This window comes from Cupressus sempervirens, chromosome 5 (assembly GCF_028749045.1).
Source record: "Cupressus sempervirens isolate cs-2001-9-10 chromosome 5, ASM2874904v1, whole genome shotgun sequence".
NCBI lineage: Eukaryota > Viridiplantae > Streptophyta > Pinopsida > Cupressales > Cupressaceae > Cupressus > Cupressus sempervirens.
The window spans coordinates 844,079,303-844,100,382 of record NC_143122.1 but is presented as its reverse complement, the minus strand read 5'-3'; the positions used below and the strand labels follow the sequence as shown (position 1 = coordinate 844,100,382).

Here is a 21,080-nt window from a genome sequence, read left to right as displayed (position 1 = left end):
TTGCTCAAGGACTCATAAGATCATCTTGATAGAGAAAACTTTTAGCAAAGTTCTTTAATTATGAGTTGTTAGTTGCAAAGGAGGCAGAACTGTCCTTACTAGTGTTTGATCAATTAGAGCCTACAAATTACAAAGTTGCTTATATAACTTCAGATTCACAAAAATGGCTAGATGCCATGAGGGAGGAAATGGATTTGTTGATAACAAATCAGAGTTGGGATTTGGTGCCTTTACCACCTAATAGGCAATCTCTAAAGAACAAATGGGTGTATAAAATAAAGGAAGAAGATGGCGGCAAGGTTTGTTATAAGGCCAGATTAGTGGTCAAAAGATATGGATAACTATAGGGCATCGACTTCAAAGAGATCTTCTCCCTGGTGTTCAAGATGATTACTATTAGAGCCATTCTAGGCTTGGTTGTTACATGGGATCTTGAGCTGGAGTAGTTGGATGTCAAGACTGCATTCCTACATGGTGATGTAGATGAAGAACTTTATATGATGCAACTAGAAGACTTTGTAAAAAAAGGAAAGGAGCATCTTTATTGCAGATTGAAGAGAAGCTTGTATGGACTGAAGTGGGCCCCCAGGCAATGGTACAAGAAATTTGATAAGTTTATGGTTGAGCACAAGTTCATATGCTTAGAGGCTGATCCATGTGTTTATTATAAACAATTGCTCATAGGTGAATTTATAATTCTTGTACTATATGTGGATGATATGCTAGTTGCCAAAACTAGTATGAAGATTGTTCATGAATTGAATAAGCATTTGGCAAGCAGATTTGTAATGAAAGATTTGGGGGTAGCTAAGAGGATACTTGGGATGACCATTTCATGGGATAAATCCACAAGGAAAATTTGGTTATCTCAAAAGCAATACATTGAGAAGGTATTGGACAAATTTGACATGCTAAATGCCAAACCAATTTGTGTCCCTCTAGCATCTCATTTTCGTTCGACTACTAAAATGTGTCCCACAACACACGAGGATACAAAATTCATGAAGGGAATCCCTTATCCTTCAGCGGTTGGTAGCATTATGTATGCTATGATTTCTACACGTCTAGATATTGGTCATGCAGTGGGAGTAGTTAGCTAGTTTATGAGTAATCTTGGCAAGCCTCATTGGGAGGTAGTTAAATGGATTCTCTGGTAACTTAATGAAACCTCTACTTTCTCTTTATGTTTTGGAACAGATAAGCCAGCATTGCAAGGGTTCGTAGATTCAGATCTTGGTGGTGATTTAGACAATTGGAGATCTACCTCAGGTTATGCTTTCACATTTGTTGGTGCAGTGATCAATTGGGGCTCTAGATTACAACATTCAGTCGCTCAATCATCTGCTGAAGCTGAATACATGGCTCTCTCCGAGGGGGCCAAAGAGATGGTATGGTTGCAGATTTTGTAAAAAGAATTGCGTTTGCAACAATAAAATTTTAACCCTTTCTATGACAACAATAGTGCTATATTCATGAGCAAGCATCATACATCTTAGCGATGCTCGAAGCACATTGACTTGTGTTATCATTACATTCAGCATGTGGTTAAAGAAGGAAAACTTCAAGTCATCAAGATTGACACAAAATTAAATCCAGTTGATGCCCTCACGAAGGTTGTAACACGGGAGAAGTTTGAGTTTTGCCAAGCTTCTCTTAGCATTTCTAGCATGTGATAGCAACGTTTAGAGTAGGGGAATAGCTTGTTACAGCAGTGGTTGGATTGTTGGGGATATGAAGCTCAGCCATTTTTCATTATTCCCTCCAAGAGACTCTGTCTCTTCAATTCCTCTGCTGACATTCAAGAGTCTCGCTTGAAGCTCTTTTATATATTCTATTCGCTATAACTTGTGGATGTACTTTTGAATTAAATAATATATTCTCTTGCTCAATGTGGATGTAGGATTTATTGGCCGAACCACGATAAATCTGTGTACTCTGTTTTTGCATTCTTGTTTGCGCATTTTATTGCTTTTCTAACTTTTACAGTAGCTTACCAAAAATGAAGCATCGGGTAGGCTAGGTGGCAGCAATGACTGGGCATTTTATAATAAATCTATTCCCCTATGGGACAGATCCTCAGGCTCTGGCTTTTCTACCCATTTCCAATTCGTTATTAACATGAACAACAATATTTATGACAATCATGGAGATGAGCTTGCATTTTCTTGGCACCTCTCGAGTTGGAACAACCAGAGAATGCTTTAGGCGGAGGTTTCGGCTTATTCAATGTGGAAACCTATAATGCATCTCCCCATCCCATGGTTGCCCTGGAGTTTGACACTTACAACAACGAAATGGATCCCAATGATAATCATGTTGGGATTGATATCAATAGTATACTCTCAAAGTTGACTGTTTCTCTCAACAACCCCGGACTATTTAATACCTCTTGCTACCTGTATCTATTAAACGGTAAACCATGGGATGCCTGGGTGGATTATGATGGTGTAGAAAAGAGTTTGCGTGTCTTTCTCTCTTGTAATCCAAACAACACCAATGTTTCTTATAAATCCAAAAGCCCTCTGTTTAATTGTATAATAGGTCTGCGTGACTATCTACCAGAAAACATCAAGGTTGGCTTGTCGGCTTCCACAGGACACTTCACTGAGACACGTGGTGAGAGTTTGGAATTTTTCTTCTAACCATTCGTGGGAAGTCCGAGCTGCTGTGGATGGAACTACAAATCACTATAAAAGAAGATTTATTGTCCAAGTTTTTTTGATATGGAACTTGCGTGTCGTCGAGGTTTCATCATCACTAACAATTTCCTAGGTCTTATCGGTAAAAAAACAATAATCAAATTTAACGCAACACGGAGAGGCCTATGTGTTCGTTGGTATGTCAAAATGTAATCACCCGACCGACCGCATTAAGAAATGCTCAACTTCTATGTGTTTTCTAGGGAATGCCGAACCCTAAAATCAGTAAGTAAAATAGAGACAACAAACTAACGAGGAATTTAAAATTTTATAAAAATGACTCGACTTATATGCTAACCACCATCTTCTGCACCATGCCTGTCTACCTTCAAAAAGACTGAAATTTAATATCAAACAAGAAGCCCATGAATTTCAACGTCAGTTTTTTACTTTGTTAGAATATCCACGAGGATTTCAACTAAGAATGCCATATCGCATGATATCAAAAACACTTTCCCATCTGGTGTGCCAAGATTACAGTTTGGCAAGATGAGTGGAATATTAGTTGGGAGGGTTTAAATATATTTAGTCAAATGTTGCAAAGTGAGTAATATCGGGTGAAATTTTATATTATATCATATAAGGATGAGGTGCTCAGTATTATATGTGTATCATAAGTGTTTTAAATGTTAAAAGAGTAAACAAGATTAGCATTAAAATATCAAGAGCACAATATTGGTCTAGAGTATTTTCTCTTCCATGCGAGATATCCAAATACAAATAACAAAGAGTGATTGTCACTGTATCACACCTTTTAAGTTGTATGACGAATTCTATATGATGCACTCCACATTGGATGGTTAATGTTAAACTCCATGATGTTCCAACTAGGTAGTGAATCCTCCATCGGTCATTTCATATACCTATGCACTTAATCAACTCTTCGAATACATTCATCCTTACTCTATTATTACAAATCTAAAATCTTTCTCTAGCTCACAAATATGATACAGTGCAATACATTTGAAAAGATAAGAAATTTTTAAATGGAGAAATAAAAATATATATAAACTTGCCTACCACCAAAAAAAAATACCCTATACATCACCAAACCTGTAGACACTGAGACAAACAATAACAGAAAAAAGAGTTTAAATAAATGGAAAATTACACAATCATGTAACAGTTATCCTGATGGTTGAATAATTTTGGAGTGTCATGAAAGAAATAGCCACCACAAATAGAATAACAAAATCTTCATTTTTCAAATTTAAATAATAGAAACCAATGACTTAAGAATTCTAATCATAGAAAAACCAATGCAATCACCTCTCCTTTATCATAAAATCTAAAGAATGCACTATGAAATGGGGGAAATCATACCAGAGTTAAGCTCTACTACAGTAGATATCCTTAACAAACCTAATATTTGTACAACTTAACACACAATCTCAATGTGGAAGTGGGAGAAAACCTTGCACAAATTTATCTACAAAATTGTATTTCAATAATCTGTCAAAAACTCACAAATTTGATGACAACCTGTTCAACATTTCAACCTGTTCGATGTTTTTCGTTCGTAATGGCCAAAGGCATTCCATGATAAATTTTGTAGCGGATGACATCGAAAATATTTCTCTTGCACACTCTTCATATCTCAACCAAGACCTTGATGTAACCTATGTGTCGTCGAGGTTTCATCATCACTAACAATTTCCTAGGTCTTATCGATAACAAAACAATAATGAAATTTAACGCAACACAAAGAGGCCTATGTGTTTGTTGGTATGTCAAAATGTAATCACCTGACTGACTACATTAAGAAATGCTCAACTTCTATGTGTTTTCTAGGGAATGCCGAATCATAAAATCAGTATGTAAAATAGAGACAAAAAACTAACAAGGAATTTAACGTTTTATAAAAATGACTCGACTTATATACTAACCACCATCTTCTATACCATGCCTATCTTCCTTCAAAAAGACTGAAATGTAATATCAAACAAGAAGCCCATGAATTTCAACGTCAGTTTTGTACTTTGTTAGAATATCCACGAGGATTTCCACTAAGAATTCCATATTGCTTGATATCAAAAATACCTTCCCATCTGGTGTCCCAAGATTACTGTTTGGCAAGATGAGTGGAATATTAGTTGGGAGGGTTTAAAGATATTTAGTCAAATGTTGCGAAGTGAGCAATATTGGGTGAAATTTTATATTATATCATATAAGGACGAGGTGCTCAGTATTATATGTGTATCATATGTGTTTTAAATGTTAAAGGAGTAAACAAGATTAGCATTAAAATATCAAGAGCACCATATTGGTCTAGAGTATTTTCTCTTCCATGCGAGATATCCAAATACAAATAACAAAGAATGATTGTCACTTTATCACACCTTTTAAGTTATATGACGAATTCTAGATGATGCACTCCACATTGGATGGTTAATGTTAAACTCCATGATGTTCCAACTAGGTAGTGAATCCTCCATCGGTCGTTGCATATACCTATGCACTTAATCAACTCTTCTAATACATTCATCCTTACTCTATTATTACAAATCTAAAATCTTTCTCTAGCTCACGAATATGATATAGTGCAATATATTTGAAAAGATGAGAAATTTTTTAATGGAGAAATCACAATATATATAAACTTGCCTACCACCAAAAAAAAATACCCTATACATCACCAAACCTGTAGACACTGAGACAAACAATAATAGAAAAAAGAGTTTAAATAAATGGAAAATTACAACATCATGTAACAGTTATCCTGATGGTTGAATAATTTTGGAGTGGCATGAAAGAAATAGCCACCACAAATAGAATAACAAAATCTTCATTTTTCAAATTTAAATAACAGAAACCAATGACTTAAGAATTCTAATCATAGAAAAACCAATGCAATCACCTCTCCTTTATCATAAAATCTAAAGACTGCACTACGAAATGGGGGAAATCATACCAAAGTTAAGCTCTACTACAATAGATATCCTTAACAAACCTAATATTTGTACAACTTAACACACAATCTCAATGTGGAAGTGGGAGAAAACTTTGCACAAATTTACCTACAAAATTATATTTCAATAATCTGTCAAAAACTCACAAATTTGATGACAACAAAAAATTACAGATAACTTTTGATAGTGACCCCAAAAGGAAAAACAAATATCAAATCAATTTTCACTTTTGTTTGCAGGGAACTTAAAAATCATCGTAGACTCTAGAATAGATCCAAGAGGTCTACAACAATTCACGAGAAATTTAGGAACAATTTGGAACTATAAATGGAAAGGCATTCACCCACGACAGTATTAACTATAGTATTAAATGTCATATTTAAAAAGTATTAAGTAATCCTACATTGTCCTTGCATTTCAGTTGTCTATTTTATCGTTCCAGTCCACTCTAGCATGGGCAATAAAAAAACATTACAATGTCTTAATAATTTTAAATTTTCATTTGTTCATTGGTTGGAATAGTTTTCTTTTAAAATTCTTAATAGATAAAATATAAAACCCCTAGCAAAATGCATACGGACTAATGAGAAAATAAGAATAATTAATAAAAATGAAATTAAAAATATGTATGCACTACATACTATAGGATAAATTTTATTGATGTGTGATATTGCTATCAAGATTTAAGTGTGTAGTTTTTGAGTCAAACTTATAGACCCATGTTTCATGAGTAGTGATTCAACATGAATCCATCCCTCATTAGAAGAAATAGAATTCTTGGTCTTTGAAATTAATAACTCTGGATATTGTAGGAAAAACTATTCTACCATCTTTTTGATTGAGGTTTTTGGAGTTTCACTTTTAATTTTTCTTAGTATCCTATTTGGTAACCATGCTAGTTTCTTATAGTTTTTCAAACCCATTGAACTAAATAAAAAATAAATTAAATCGATGTAAATTCTCTTAACTCATTAGATTTTTGGTATTTTTTGCATGGCTCTAGTAATGATTTACTCTACAAAGAAATCCCTATATATCTTACGCCAAAACTTGCAATCCATCAAGTAGTCTCTTGAAGTGTAAATAAATGCTCATATGATGATAATATTTTTGAAAACAATGCAATATATTTTGTCGCTCATTTTAGCATTTGAAAAAATTATATACATGCTTAGGTCTTTGCATGGATTTCGATTTGGAATTGCTTAAGATTTGCTTTTTAATTATTTTTTTCCTAGTATACAACATCAAAATATTTACAAACATGGCAAATTTTGAGTCTATTATAATTCGATTTTGTGCATTTTGCCAATAAATATTTTCCAACATCAACCCTCTATCAAAAAATTTTGCATGCATGTTGAGATTTTCTCAACTCGCTCAATGAGTACCTTTTTGTTTGCAGATTCATAATTTCTCACATTTTGGGGCCCTATTCTTACAATGGTAAGGGATAAAAGTAGCATTGGGGACCTTAAATTACAAATGGAACAACAAAACAACTAAAAAATATGTTTCCTCTTGTCTTATATTGCCTCAAAATAAAATAAAAAACAGATTTTCATTTGTCATTAAATGTTTAATTTTTTTAAAATTATTTATTAGTAAATTATTTCTAATTATTGATAATTTTTGTAATTTGGATAAATAAATGTAGATAATTTTAATAATCCTTATAGGACTTAGATTAGTCTGGTTTAAATTAAATATTTATGTCCTAAGCTGAGTAAAGAAATAATAATTGAGCTTGTATGTTTGACAAAGATATAACTTTGTTATTGGCATGGGCTTTTGAGTGTTGTAGCTGGTAGACATCAATGGAGTTGTCCTTTTCTCAATTGATACGTTTTATGAAATCATTTCATATAGAGCATGATACTGGAACTATTATACTGCTACATCCAAAGCTAAATGAGAAAAGATATAATAATTTAGTCTAAGACATTCAAAGTAAAGGTGTAGATGGGAGCTTGTATGTTTGACAAAGATATAACTCTACTATTGGCATGGGCTTCTGAGTTTTGTAGGTGTTAGACATCAATGGAGCTATCCTTTTATTAATTGATATGTTTTATGAAATCATTGCATATAGAGCATTACATTATTGGAACTATTATACTGTTGCCAGCCTATGAATATGTTTTTTCTACTATTCTTGATTTCCTCTTCATGCCCTCTTGACTCCACATGTCATATACAGGCTTGTTTCTCTTCACAAGAGTGCACATATACTTACAAGTCAAGCATGTTAAATACTCCTATTGTCTGAGACTGTAAAGCTTAACACATAGAAAAAAAAAAATTTATTTACAATATGTGTAATTCTAGTTTCTATGATATTACAATTTCCATTAGAGGTCCTACTAATTCCATTTGTCCTTCTTGATTAATACAACTAAATTGGTATGCCCCTAAGCTTCCATTAACATTTGCAAGAACCATGCGATCTTGAACAACACTATAGCCATGATTGTTGTCAAGTCTTAACTCATTTTACAAGTTATCACAAGTACCTAAAAGTAAAATTTCATCCAATTTAAAGTTCAATGCTGTATGCATTATCTTCAATTTCATTCCTAGATTTCTTAAGATGTCCCTATGATGCACCTGCATCATGAACTTCATGAATAATTTCTACATTTGATGTTTTTTCCATGCTTAATGTCCAATTTTTGTTATTGAATCATTGTGCTAAGATGGGAGCTCTAATTTGGTAAAAAAGTAGGCTCCATCAAGATGAACAAAAGCTTTTAAAGTAATAGCATAGAAGAAACTAAAGAAAAGAAATGAATTCTTGTGAGTAAAAGGATCCTAGCAACCTGTGCAAAGGAGAAGAAAATACATGTCAATTGAATTACAAGAACGTAATCATTGATAATGAGGACAATTTTTCCATAGAAAGTCAAATTATGATATTGCTAAGAGGGTTTTACAATATAATCATTTGTTAATAAAGAAGGAAAATTTTAAATTCTAGAAAAACTGAGAAAGATTTAAGTTAGAGGCCTTTCCTTATAGATGATCATAATATGATTTATGATGAATCGATAAAGGCTAGATTTCCTTTCTTCTCTTAATATATATATCGATAGAGAAATCTAGAAACCTCTTGGATCCATGTATTTGGGGTCCCATTATAGGAAAAAATAGGAGATAGAATAGTAGCCCATATGGTTGCTCCATATGCTAGAAAAACCATGCTCTTTCGTAGGAAACTCGTGTCCAAAGGTTTCAAAAGAATGTGTAAAACATTTAATGTTCTTTTACATAAAAAAATGAATTTTATGGTCCTAAAACAACTTAATAGGTCATTTCTAATATGTACTTATGCTCTTCTTACTTATTTGTATGACAATTAAACGCAGTAGGCTGATTGTATGTTATAATTGGCTGGCCCATCTTGTTCATAGTTAGAGAAGCTTATTTTATTGTTATGAATCCAATGCATGTTGTGTAGGGGGAATGATAGCAAAACCAAGTAGAAAGAAAGATCTACTTTATATTATGCTATTAGTCAAATATCTATTTTAAAAATTGTCATAGATATGCTATTTTATAAGTTTGGACATCTTAAAGTGACACAAAATTTTTTGAAGATGAAGTAGAAAACACATCAATTGCTAAGAAAGATTTGGAGAATGAGCATAGAATGCTTGGATCAATGTATTGCCCGAAAAAGCATGACACAAGAGATTATATCAAGGCCTAAGACCTACTTCTTACATACATCACAAGACAAGGTAGAGACCATGTAGTTTCTATTCTAACAAAGTTTTTAAGAATTATTTTTTCATAAATTTTGTTCTTTAAAAATACATAACTAAATGATACCTATAATTTTAAACTTTCTTTTATTATCAAGCAATAAAAAAATATTTTCCCATAAGTCTATTATGAAAATATGCATAACAACGATACAATAATATTGATCAATCAATATAACATGAAAAATAGTATAATCTAAAATTTAATAAATTAAAAATGATCTATCTATTAAAAAGATTACTACTGATTAATAAAAATTAATGTATCATGCATTATAAATATATAAATTAATTATAATTGTACATGTGTATCTATGTTTATTTATCTAAACTTGGATGTTTGATAAACTATATAATGGATTGGTTTCAAATCAATTTTCTATTTCTTAAAAAAACAACTCCTATTTTTATTAAAGAGTTTCCTTAAAGTATTAGATTTAAATTGCTTCATGATGTATAATGAGCTTATCTAAATTATTCTACTACTATTTAATATCATGGTATTAGTTGATAAAACCTATAATAGTATAATTAGCTAATCTCAAATCCATCTACTTTTGTTTAATAGTACAATAATAGTTCATAGGACCTATAGCATATAATTAGTTGATTAAAAATTCTTCTACTTTTATTGAAAATCTTAATAATAGTTTGTAGGAGCTATAATTGATATAAATCTCATCTACTTTTATTTAACATCATGATAATAGTTCAGATGACCCATACTATATAATTAGTTGATCTAAAATCTATCTACTACTCTTCAACATGATGATGATAGTTCATAGAATGCAACACTTATATAAAGATTTAAAATCTTACAAGATCAAATCTAAAAAAACTGTTGAACCCAGCTACTACTTCATTTTTTATTCTTGTTAAAATATTTTGAATATTAATTTAACTAAATCATAATTTTATACTAATATATTTCTCGAGAACAAATTATTTATTTACATAAATTTTAAAAATGGAAAAACATAAAATTATAGAAAATTGCAAACAATTATTATTATTAATCCACATACTAAATAAATCTAAACAAATTTAAAAGTTTTTCTAATATCAATAATTTGAAAGCATATATGAATTTTAACAATATAACATGAAAAATAGTATAATCTAAAATTTTATATATTAAAATTGATCTATCTATTAAAAAGATTACTACTCATTAATAAAAATTAAAAATTGCAAACAATTACCATTATTAATGTTATTTCAAAATAGCTTTGTAATAATATTTTAATAATAGATAGAGTAATATAATCATTGATTCAAATAATCTTATGAAGAAGTCAGAATTAATACTATAATATCTAAATTCTAAAAATCTAATGTTTTCAATGAAGAGAAAGAAATAGAAAGAACTCTGCAATTGAGTAGAATTTCTAATATAACAAACTTTCTAAGAAAATTTAAGGAAAGTATACAGATTTCAAAATAGGAAAAAACTACACAATAAACGTTTCTAAAATGGAAGAAATACAAATCTACAATGTTTCTAATTGAGAAGAATTTCTATTCTATCAAAGTTTCTAAGAAAAAATAAGGAATTTATAGAACTTTGAAAATAAGAAAAAGAAACACAATAAAAGTTTCAAAAATAGAAGAAATCAAAACACATAAAAATACATACTCAGAATAATGATCCTGTTGCTCAATCCAATGTTGAATAGAAATCATAATAATTATCCTGTTACTCAATCCAATGTTGAATAGAAATTAGAATATCGAACCTATTGTTCAATACAATGTTGAATAAAAAAGAAAATAGGCTCTTGCCATATATAATGTTGATGTGTGATGGTTCAACTTCAAAGAATTGAAAACATGTAATGCGTAAAAATGGAGCATAAGGCAAGACATTTGGTTTTCTTGTCATAACAGATTATTGGCTTTCTTTTTGCTCGAGTGAATGACAAAGAAATATATTTAGAAACGTCTAAATGTGTCTTCACACTGTCAGCAATAAACTGTTATTTGATGATGACCCGACTGGACCTGACGTTTCATCATCACTAACAATTTCCTAGGTATTATCGGTAAAAAATAATAATGAAATTTAACGCAACACGGAGAGGCCTATGTGTTCATTTATATGTCAAAATGTAATCACGCAACCGACTGCATTGAGAAATGCTCAACTTCTATGTGTTTTCTAGGGAATGCCAAATCATAAAATCAGTAAGTAAAATAGAGACAACAAACTAACGAGGAATTTAATGTTTTATAAAAATGACTCGACTTATATGCTAACCACCATCTTCTGCACCATGCCTGTCTGCCTTCAAAAAGACTAAAATGTAATATCAAATGAGAAGCCCATGAATTTCAATGTCAGTTTTGTACTTTGTTAGAATATCCATGAGGATTTCCACTAAGAATTCCATATCGTTTGATATCAAAAACACTTTCCCATCTGGTGTTCCAAGATTATAGTTTGGCAAGATGAGTGGAATATTAGTTCGGAGGGTTTGAAGATATTTAGTCAAATGTTATGAAGTGAGCAATATTGGGTGAAATTTAATATTATATCATAAAATTACAAGAACTTAATCATTGATAATGAGGACAATTTTTCCATAGAAAGTCAAATTATGATATTGCTAAGAGGGTTTTACAATATAATCATTTGTTAAAAAAGAAGGCAAATTTTAAATTCTAGAAAAACTGAGAAAGATTTAAGTTAGAGGCATTTCCTTATAGATGATCATATTATGATTTATGATGAATCCATAAAGGCTAGATTTCTTTTCTTCTCTTAATATATATCGATAGAGAAATCTAGAAACCCCTTGGATCCATGTATTTGGGGTCCAATTATAGGAAAAAATAGGAGATAGAATAGTAGCGCATATGGTTGCTCCATATGCTAGAAAAATCATGCTCTTTCGTAGGAAACTCGTGTCCAAAGGTTTCAAAAGTATGTGTAAAACATTTAATGATCTTTTACATTAAAAAAATCATTTTATGGTCCTAAAACAACTTAATAGGTCATTTCTGATATGTACTTATGTTCTTTTTGCTTATTTGTATGACAGTTAAACACAGTAGGCTGATTGTATGTTATCATTGGCTAGCCCATCTTGTCCATAGTTAGAGAAGCTTATTTTATTGTTGTGAATCCACTATGTGTTGTGTACGGGGAATGATAGCAAAACCAAGTAGAAAGAAAGATCTACTTTATATTATGCTATTAGTCAAATATCTATTTTAAAAATTGCCATAGATATGCTATTTTATAAGTTTGGACATCTTAAAGTGACACAAAAAATTCTGAAGATGAGGTAGAAAATACATCAATTGCTAAGAAAGATTTGGACAATGAGCATAGAATGCTTGGATCAATGTATTGCCCAGAAAAGCATGACACAAGAGATTTCAACAGAGAATACCTAGACCAACACATTGTCCACAAAGTTATGACACAAGAAAGTTCAATGGAAAACTTTCTAAAAGAAAATGGAATCAAACACTCATTTCCAAAATAGCAAGCTTGGATTAGGAATTAAATTAAGACCCAACCATTCATATTTTCTAAACTTGGAGTACAAATACATTGAAAAAAAATATAGCATGATAGCCTTGGTTTTCTTAGCATAACCTATCTAGTCAACTAAGAGAAAGTGGAAAAATTGACTTTAACACTCAACCCATCTAAAATCAATTCTTATTGTTTTGTAACTATATATAATTATTGATGACTACTTCTTTTGCAAATTTTTGGTTGTATTGAATCAAGCTATGGCAATTACTTCCTTGAATTTCATGTTTTTTTAATTTTTAGCTACTATGATGGCTTTGTTTATTTGGATATCCAAGTTTAAAGCTTGGTTGAAGATAAATTTTGTAGTAGCATGTTCGCACCATTTGTTGGAAGGTCAACTACTGAATTTTCAAAGCCTTAACTCTACATACTAGATAGACATTTGTATGCTAGACAATAGTCTACCTTGGTTAGTTAAGCATGGTGAGCTTGTATTTTACTGTAGATTGTAGCATTTGATCAACAAAACATTTATGCATTTTACTTATATCCCATTCACATTTTGTGTCATAATCATTATTGAGAGCATGAATACCATATTGTTCAAGCCAATGGTAAGACAAACTCTTGACACAAAGTTTGGTCATTACTTGACTTGGCTTTAATATGTTGAGGGGAAGCACATGGTACAGGTGGTTGCAAGAAGAACCTCTTATAGAATTATCACATGAATAAAGTATGATACAAATCTCAAACCACATTGTATGGTTCTTTGACCTTTCCTCTTATTTTCATAACTAGTGGTTCGTCAATAAAAAAAGGGGAAATTTGGTTTAATGTTTAAATACTAATAGTTGCCAACTAGACTTTACAAGGTCTAAGTAAACTTTGTGTAGATCATTTAGGGAGGAACTTGACTTGCCATCATTTCTTATGCAAATAAGTTTAAATTTTCTTTCCACTTAATTTTTTTTTAGAATATAGGAAAAACCAATGAGTCCTTAATCTTCCAATATTTCTTTCAGTGAGTCTATTCTTTTCTCATATATTTCTATTTAAATAGAATAATTCAATTTTCACCATGGAGCTTCTCATTACATGGGAGACCATCATTCCTTAAGGAGAGATGTGATAAATATTCCTCATGGCATTCCCAATCAATGAGAAATAGCACTGACCCAAGCTTATTCTAATCTATCTAGAAAAAATAGTGTCTAAGTATCACAATCCTTCCATCACACCCCATTAACCCCGTCAACCAACTTTCAAAGTTATGTCAAGCCTTAGTGCCCAAGAATGTCTCTTCTTCTAGCTCAATAATCTATGCCCAATTTTAACTTAAATAGCTCAATGCTCTCTTGGAGCTATTTGGAATTTGGTAGATTCATGGTAGTGAGCTATCCAATGAAAAGACTTTCATATGCAAGGGCCATAAATATCTTCTCAAGACTACTGCTCACCTAAGCACTATATTTGTTTAGGTATAAAGTTTAAACTGTGTGAATGCTTTTAGTCATGAATCACTATCTCTATCTCAAGTGGGTATATACATTATCGAGACTTGCCTTAAATTATGCAAGCCGGTGATCCCTACAATGACCATAAATGTTTGTAGAGGCTAGGGAATATGGATTCTATTAGAACTACATATAAAATTGATAGGCAGGATCCTAGCTTAGATGTTGCTAGTGAAACAACTGTAGTTTCATCCCTAGTGTTCTGCAGCATGAACCTTTCCTATTCCAAGAGGCTCATTTGTGCTTCCATCATGGTAAATTTTTAGTAGCTTCATGAATGCAAGCTATATTATATTCTATTTTTTTTGTTGAGGAGCTCATCAACCTTCCTATTCTAGATTTTTTTATTTCACTGAAAAGCATAGATGATCTTATAGTAACTTGCTTAAGTCTACAATCTCTCCATTCTATTGCTCTTCTTATGAGTTAGAGGTAAAAGTAAATGAATGTGGTATGTTTTTAGATTATACTACAACAAAATATTAGTTGAATTGATTTTCTTGGGTGATCTCTTAGGATGAACTATTGTGGAGCTGGGTGGATATATAAAGTAATAAAAAGTGTAAACTATTTTATTTACATTCAAGAAAATGGCTAGAGTTTTTGAGCTCATGAATTAGACAATATACATGGGTGGTTCAATAAACATGTTGGACTCAGAGTGATTTTATTAAGGTACACAAACTTGAAGTTGTGGGTGTTAATATATTTCAAGGTTTCATTATGGATTTTTTTTGTTCTATATTATTGAAACTAAAGCTATCTAAGTAGATGCTTTACTACAAATTGTTTTCATGGACTGACTACAATTGGGTATACATTATTTTGTGTGGGAATTCTTTAATGGGAAAGTGCAGTCTCTTTATGACCACAATTATCACATGCTAATAACTATATCTATCTACTATGCCTGGAACATCAACTTCTAGAACTAAATACACACTAGGTTGGATAAAAATTACTTTATCCAACTGAATGGATTCTACTATTGTGATACAAATCCAAAAACCTAAAACTAGTGTTTATAGCTTGTCAAAACTATTTAGATGCATCCTCCTTCGAATAGGAATGACAATGCTCGACTTAAACCAACAAGTATTCGGTATAAACTGCTCTTACTTTGAAGGCCTTGTGCATCCAGTGAGATTTTATGCAACTCGCAACAAAAAAATTGTATTATAATGGTTATTTTCTTCCTACACCCTTACTGCACCCTTCTTCACTATTTTCTTACTCTTTACATCTCCCTATCATTGCCCCACAACCCCACTTCTCTTTCTTGGTCAAAATAGCCTACCTAATTTCCAATGCACTCCCCTATTTTATTACACTCAATTTGGCTTGTTTTTAAGTTCTTTAAAATTTTCTTCCATCATCTTCCCTATGAAAATTCAACTTCTACTTGATGTGTATTTTTGTGTTTAGAATTTGAGTTTAATCGTCTTCTTGGACAACAATCTAAAATTGATTCAATAAATTAGTTACTTTTAAAGGCTTTCAGTCTTGGCATATGTGGTGATGAAAAATACTTGTCATGCCTGTGTTTACTTCCACATTAGGTGTACGTGTGTATGAGGTCAATTGTAGCTAAAATCTTTCTCTGTTTTTGTATGTGCATACCCATTTCCAAAGCCTCAAGTTAGCACATGTAGAGAACATTCTTGTAAAGGTTTTTGAATTAGAGTTTAGTTTTTTTAAAACTATCAAAAGCTTTAGCCTTTTAAGCAACATTTGAAACCATGTATTAAAGTTTACAATTAAAACAAGTTTAAGTTCCATCTAATTTGTTTCAACATCTATGTGATGAGCATGCGATCTTGAGTGCAAGATCTAAAGCTACCAAAGCCTATCACCATCTATCCACATGCAAGTCTCAAGTCATCATCAATGTTCCTACTCATTGAATCAGTCTGCCTTGCTCCCTTCTTGTATCTCTTATTTGTAAAACCTTAGACTATTATTTTTCCTTATTTTAAAAGGTGCTAGCTCAATGGATGAGCCCCTGCATTACAAGCAAGGGATGGTGGTTCAAATCCATCATGCCTTAACATGAATTAATTAATTACACTGCAATATATATATATATATAGAACTTATTATTTTGATACCATCTTTTCGCTAACTATTTTCAAGAAGAAAATAACTGAGATTAAAGACGTTTCTATAAAGAAAATACTAAAATCATCTCTAAGACACAATAATAGTGTTGTTCCTTATTGTCTTTCTAAGACAATAGTCTAAGACACTCACTTAAAGACAATACTTAAGACAATACACAACTTTTTTTTTGTCTCCATCGACAATAATTTACTCAAAAATTATCTCCAATATTATCTTAAAACCCCCCTTCATGTTGTAGTGATCACCCAATGTCCTAATCTTTAAAAAAAAGATTCATCTTCTATTTTGATCAAAAGAGAGGGACCTCAGCTCCTTTAAGTTCTCTTGTTTTGTATGAAATTCCGGATCATAATATTAGAGAAAAAAAACTCACGATGTTATATGAAAAATTGGACGTTTATGATATCCAGCATTTTGTGGGCCATGCCTATTCGCCTTGAAAAGACTAAACTTGCGGAACATTGCAACAAGAACCGCCGAGAATTTCAACGTATTCAATGTGTTTCTTTAGTAATGCCCAAAGGCATTCCACAAAAAATTCCATAGCGGATGACATCGAAAATATTTCTCTTGCACACTCTTCATGATATGTCAACGTCAACGAAGACCTCGATGCGTTTCTTCGAAGTTTCATTGTGACTAGCAATTTCCCAGGGCTTATCCGTCACAAAACAATAATGAAATTTAACGCAACACAGAGAGGCCTATCTGTTCATTGGTAGGCCAAAATGGGATCATCTGACCAACTGCAAGAAATGCATAACTTCTATGTGTTTTCTAGGAAATGCCGAATCATAAAATTAGTTAGTTATCTAGAGAGAACAAACTAACGAGGCATTTAACGTTTTGTAGAAACAACTCCAGTTATATGCTATCCACCGTCTTGTGCACCATGCCCGCCATCCTTCATAAAGACTAAAATGGAATATCAAATGGAACTATTATACTCTTGCCAGCCTATGAATATGTTTTTGCTACTATTCTTGATTTCCTCTTCATGCCCTCTCGACTCCACATGTCATATACAGGCTTGTTTCTCTTCACAAGAGTGCACATATACTTACAAGTCAAGCATGTTAAATACTCCTATTGTCTGGGACTATAAAGCTTAACACATAGAAAATAATATTTATTTACAATATGTGTAATTCTAGTTTCTATGATATTACAATTTCCATTAGAGGTCCTACTGATTCCATTTGTCCTTCCTCATTAATACAACTAAATTGGTATGCCCCTAATCTTCCATTAACATTTGCAAGAACCATGCGATCTTGAACAGCGCTATAGCCATGATTGTTGTCAAGTCTTCCCTCATTTTACATGTTATCACAAGTACCTACAAGTAAAATTTCATCCAATTTAAAGTTCAATGCTGTATGCATTATCTTCAATTCCATTCCTAGACTTCTTAAGATGTCCCTATGATGCACCTGCATCATGAACTTCATGAATCATTTCTACATTTGATGTTTTTTCCATGTTTAATGTCCAATTTTTGTTATAATTTGAATCATTGTGCTAAGATGGGAGCTCTAATTTTGTAAAAAAGTAGGCTCCATCAAGATGAACAAAAGCTTTTAAAGTAATAGCATAGAAGAAACTAAAGAAAAGAAATGAATTCTTGTAAGTAAAAGGATCCTAGCAACCTATGCAAAGGAGAAGAAAATACATGTCAATTGAATTACAAGAACTTAATCATTGATAATGAGGACAATTTTTCCATAGAAAGTCAAATTATGATATTGCTAAGAGGGTTTTACAATATAATCATGTGTTAATAAAGAAGGCAAATTTTAAATTCTTGAAAAACTGAGAAAGATTTAAGTTAGAGGCCTTTCCTTATAGATGATCATATTATGATTTATGATGAATCCATAAAGGCTAGATTTATTTTCTTCTCTTAATATATATCGATAGAGAAATCTAGAAACCCCTTGGATCCATGTATTTGGGGTCCCATTATAGGAAAAAATAGGAGATAGAATAGTAGCCCATATGGTTGCTCCATATGCTGGAAAAACCATGCTCTTTCGTAGGAAACTCGTGTCCAAAGGTTTCAAAAGAATGTGTAAAACATTTAATGTTCTTTTACATAAAAAAATGCATTTTATGGTCCTAAAACAACTTAAAAGGTCATTTCTGATGTGCACTTATGTTCTTCTTGCTTATTTGTATGACAATTAAACACAGTAGGCTGATTGTATGTTATCATTGGCTGGCCCATCTTGTCCATAGTTAGAGAAGCTTATTTTATTGTTGTGAATCCACTGCATGTTGTGTAGGGGGAATGATAATGTCAAAATCGTTGGTAGGCCAAAATGGAATCATCCGACCAACTGCAAGAAATGCTTAACTTCTATGTGTTTTCTAGGAAATGCCGAATCATAAAATTAGTTAGGTATCTAGAGAGAACAAACTAACGAGGCATTTAACATTTTGTAGAAACAACTCGACTTATATGCTATCCACCGTCTTGTGCACCATGCCCACCTGCCTTCATAAAGACTGAAATGGAATATCAAACGAGAAGCCCATGTATTTTTACAATTAGTTTGTACTTCGTTAGAATATCCACAAGGATTTCCACCAAGAATTATACGTTGCTTATATCAAAAAGAGTTTTCTTGGGCTCTGATCCCTACGTCCATGAAGAGCTCGATGAAATCTGCGGGCCATCAAAGGTCCATCCCGACTAACCAATCGGCAGGTCCTAATCCTGTAACATAATAATGAAGAGAGAGGCCTATGTGTTCGTTCCTATCTCGAAATGGAATCGGCTGAACAATTGCAATAGCCTTCTTCCTATGAAAGGCACTACAAAATATAATTGCTAACAAATTACCCTCAGAGATCCTCTAAATCACATATTAGGATGGCTAAATTCACTCACCCTACACGGGCCTTCCTTTTCTTAACCTGTGTTGCTCTTTTCCTATTATCATCGCATGCAGGAAACGTTACTTTTAGCTTCCCTCCTCTAACAGGTATAGAAAGGAAAAATGATGCAACATATCAAGAGAGTAATCAAGGAGCCCTGCAGCTTACATGAAATGAAGCATCAGGGAACCTTAAGAACTGTTCCGGCTGGGCATATTATACTGACCGTATTCCGCTATGGAATAGGTCTACTGGGGCTCTGGCCAATTTTTCAACTTACTTTCAATTCACTATTGATCTGAACAATGAAATATACGATAATCATGGAGATGGACTTGCGCTCTTCATGGCACCATTCGGACTGGAACCACCAGAGGACGCTTATGGTGGATTTCTTGGCTTGTTTAATGAGGAAAGCTTTAAACAATCATCTTATCAGATGGTTGTTGTGGAGTTTGATACATACAACAACGATTGGGATCTTGATGACAATCATGTTGGGATCAACGTCAATAGCATTTTTTCGAAGTTGATTTTTCCGCTCAATACATCTAGTCTATTCAATCGCTCTACAGACCAAAATCTCACAAACGCGACATGGGATGCCTGGGTGGATTATGACGGTGTAGAAAAGGTTCTACACTTCTTTCTCTGGTATAATTCTTCTAAACCCAAAATCCCTCTATTTAACCACACAATAGATCCGAGCAACTGTCTGCCAGAGTACATCAAGATTGGCTTCTCGGCTGCCATTGGAGAGTACACAGAGACGCACACCGTAAAAGTTTGGAATTTTACTTCTAAATATTCGTGGGAAGTCGGACCTCCTGGTGAATTACCTAGAAATGGCAATGCAAACAGATTTTCTGTGAAAGTTTATTTGATATGCGTGTTCTTCGTTGTTGTGGTCCTATGTGGCTTCATAGTTGTTCGCTGGTGGCTGTATTTCAGAAAAAGGGGAAGAGAAGGTAAGGCTAGGGAAGAGAGCGATCCAGAGCTAGACGAATGCTGTTCTCATGGCCCCCGAAGCTTTTCCTACGCCGAGCTCAGTGCCGCGACAAGAAATTTCTGCAAGAAAGAAAAGCTTGGACAAGGCGGCTTCGGCAGCGTTTACAAAGGAATCCTGCCCGGCACAGGGGACGCGCTGGCTGTGAAAAGAATAGCTCAAGGATCGAGACAAGGAAGAAAGGAGTATGTCTCCGAAGTTCAAACAATCAGCAGGTTGAGACACCGTAATCTTGTGCGGCTTCTAGGATGGTGCCACGAAAAGGGAGAGTTACTTCTGGTCTACGAGTACTCTCCAAATGGGAATCGGGATAAACACATTTTTGGGGAACAGAGGATACGCTTGATTGGAGCCGAAGATATAGTATCGCCTGTGACATTGCCTCTGCTCTTGTTTATCTCCACGAAGAGTGGGACCAGCGTGTCGTTCATCGAGACGTGAAGGCAAGCAACGTAATGTTGGATTCTGATTTCAATGCCAAGTTGGGTGATTTTGGTTTGGCGAGACTGATGGAACGTGACTAGGAGGATTCCCATACGACCATGGTGGCGGGCACGCGGGGATATGTTGCTCTAGAGTGCTACATAATAGGGAAAACCAGTCCAGAAGCTGACGTGTACAGCTTTTGGGTGGTTACACTAGAAATTGCCTGCGGAAGGCGGCCGATTGATCACAGCCTTGAAGAACACAATTG

The 21,080-nt window shown here is 33.0% G+C and overlaps 1 protein-coding gene across 1 annotated transcript; it reads left to right on the top strand.

The window, feature by feature from the left end:
- The first annotated feature begins 2,294 nt into the window (after nt 1-2,294).
- Nucleotides 2,295-20,827, top strand: LOC149558518 (L-type lectin-domain containing receptor kinase IX.1-like). The gene is made up of 2 exons (XM_089830882.1): nt 2,295-2,616; nt 19,566-20,827. The coding sequence occupies exons 1-2, from the start codon at nt 2,295-2,297 to the stop codon at nt 20,825-20,827; spliced, it is 1,584 nt and encodes a 527-aa protein (XP_089687008.1).
- Nucleotides 20,828-21,080: the final 253 nt, after the last annotated feature.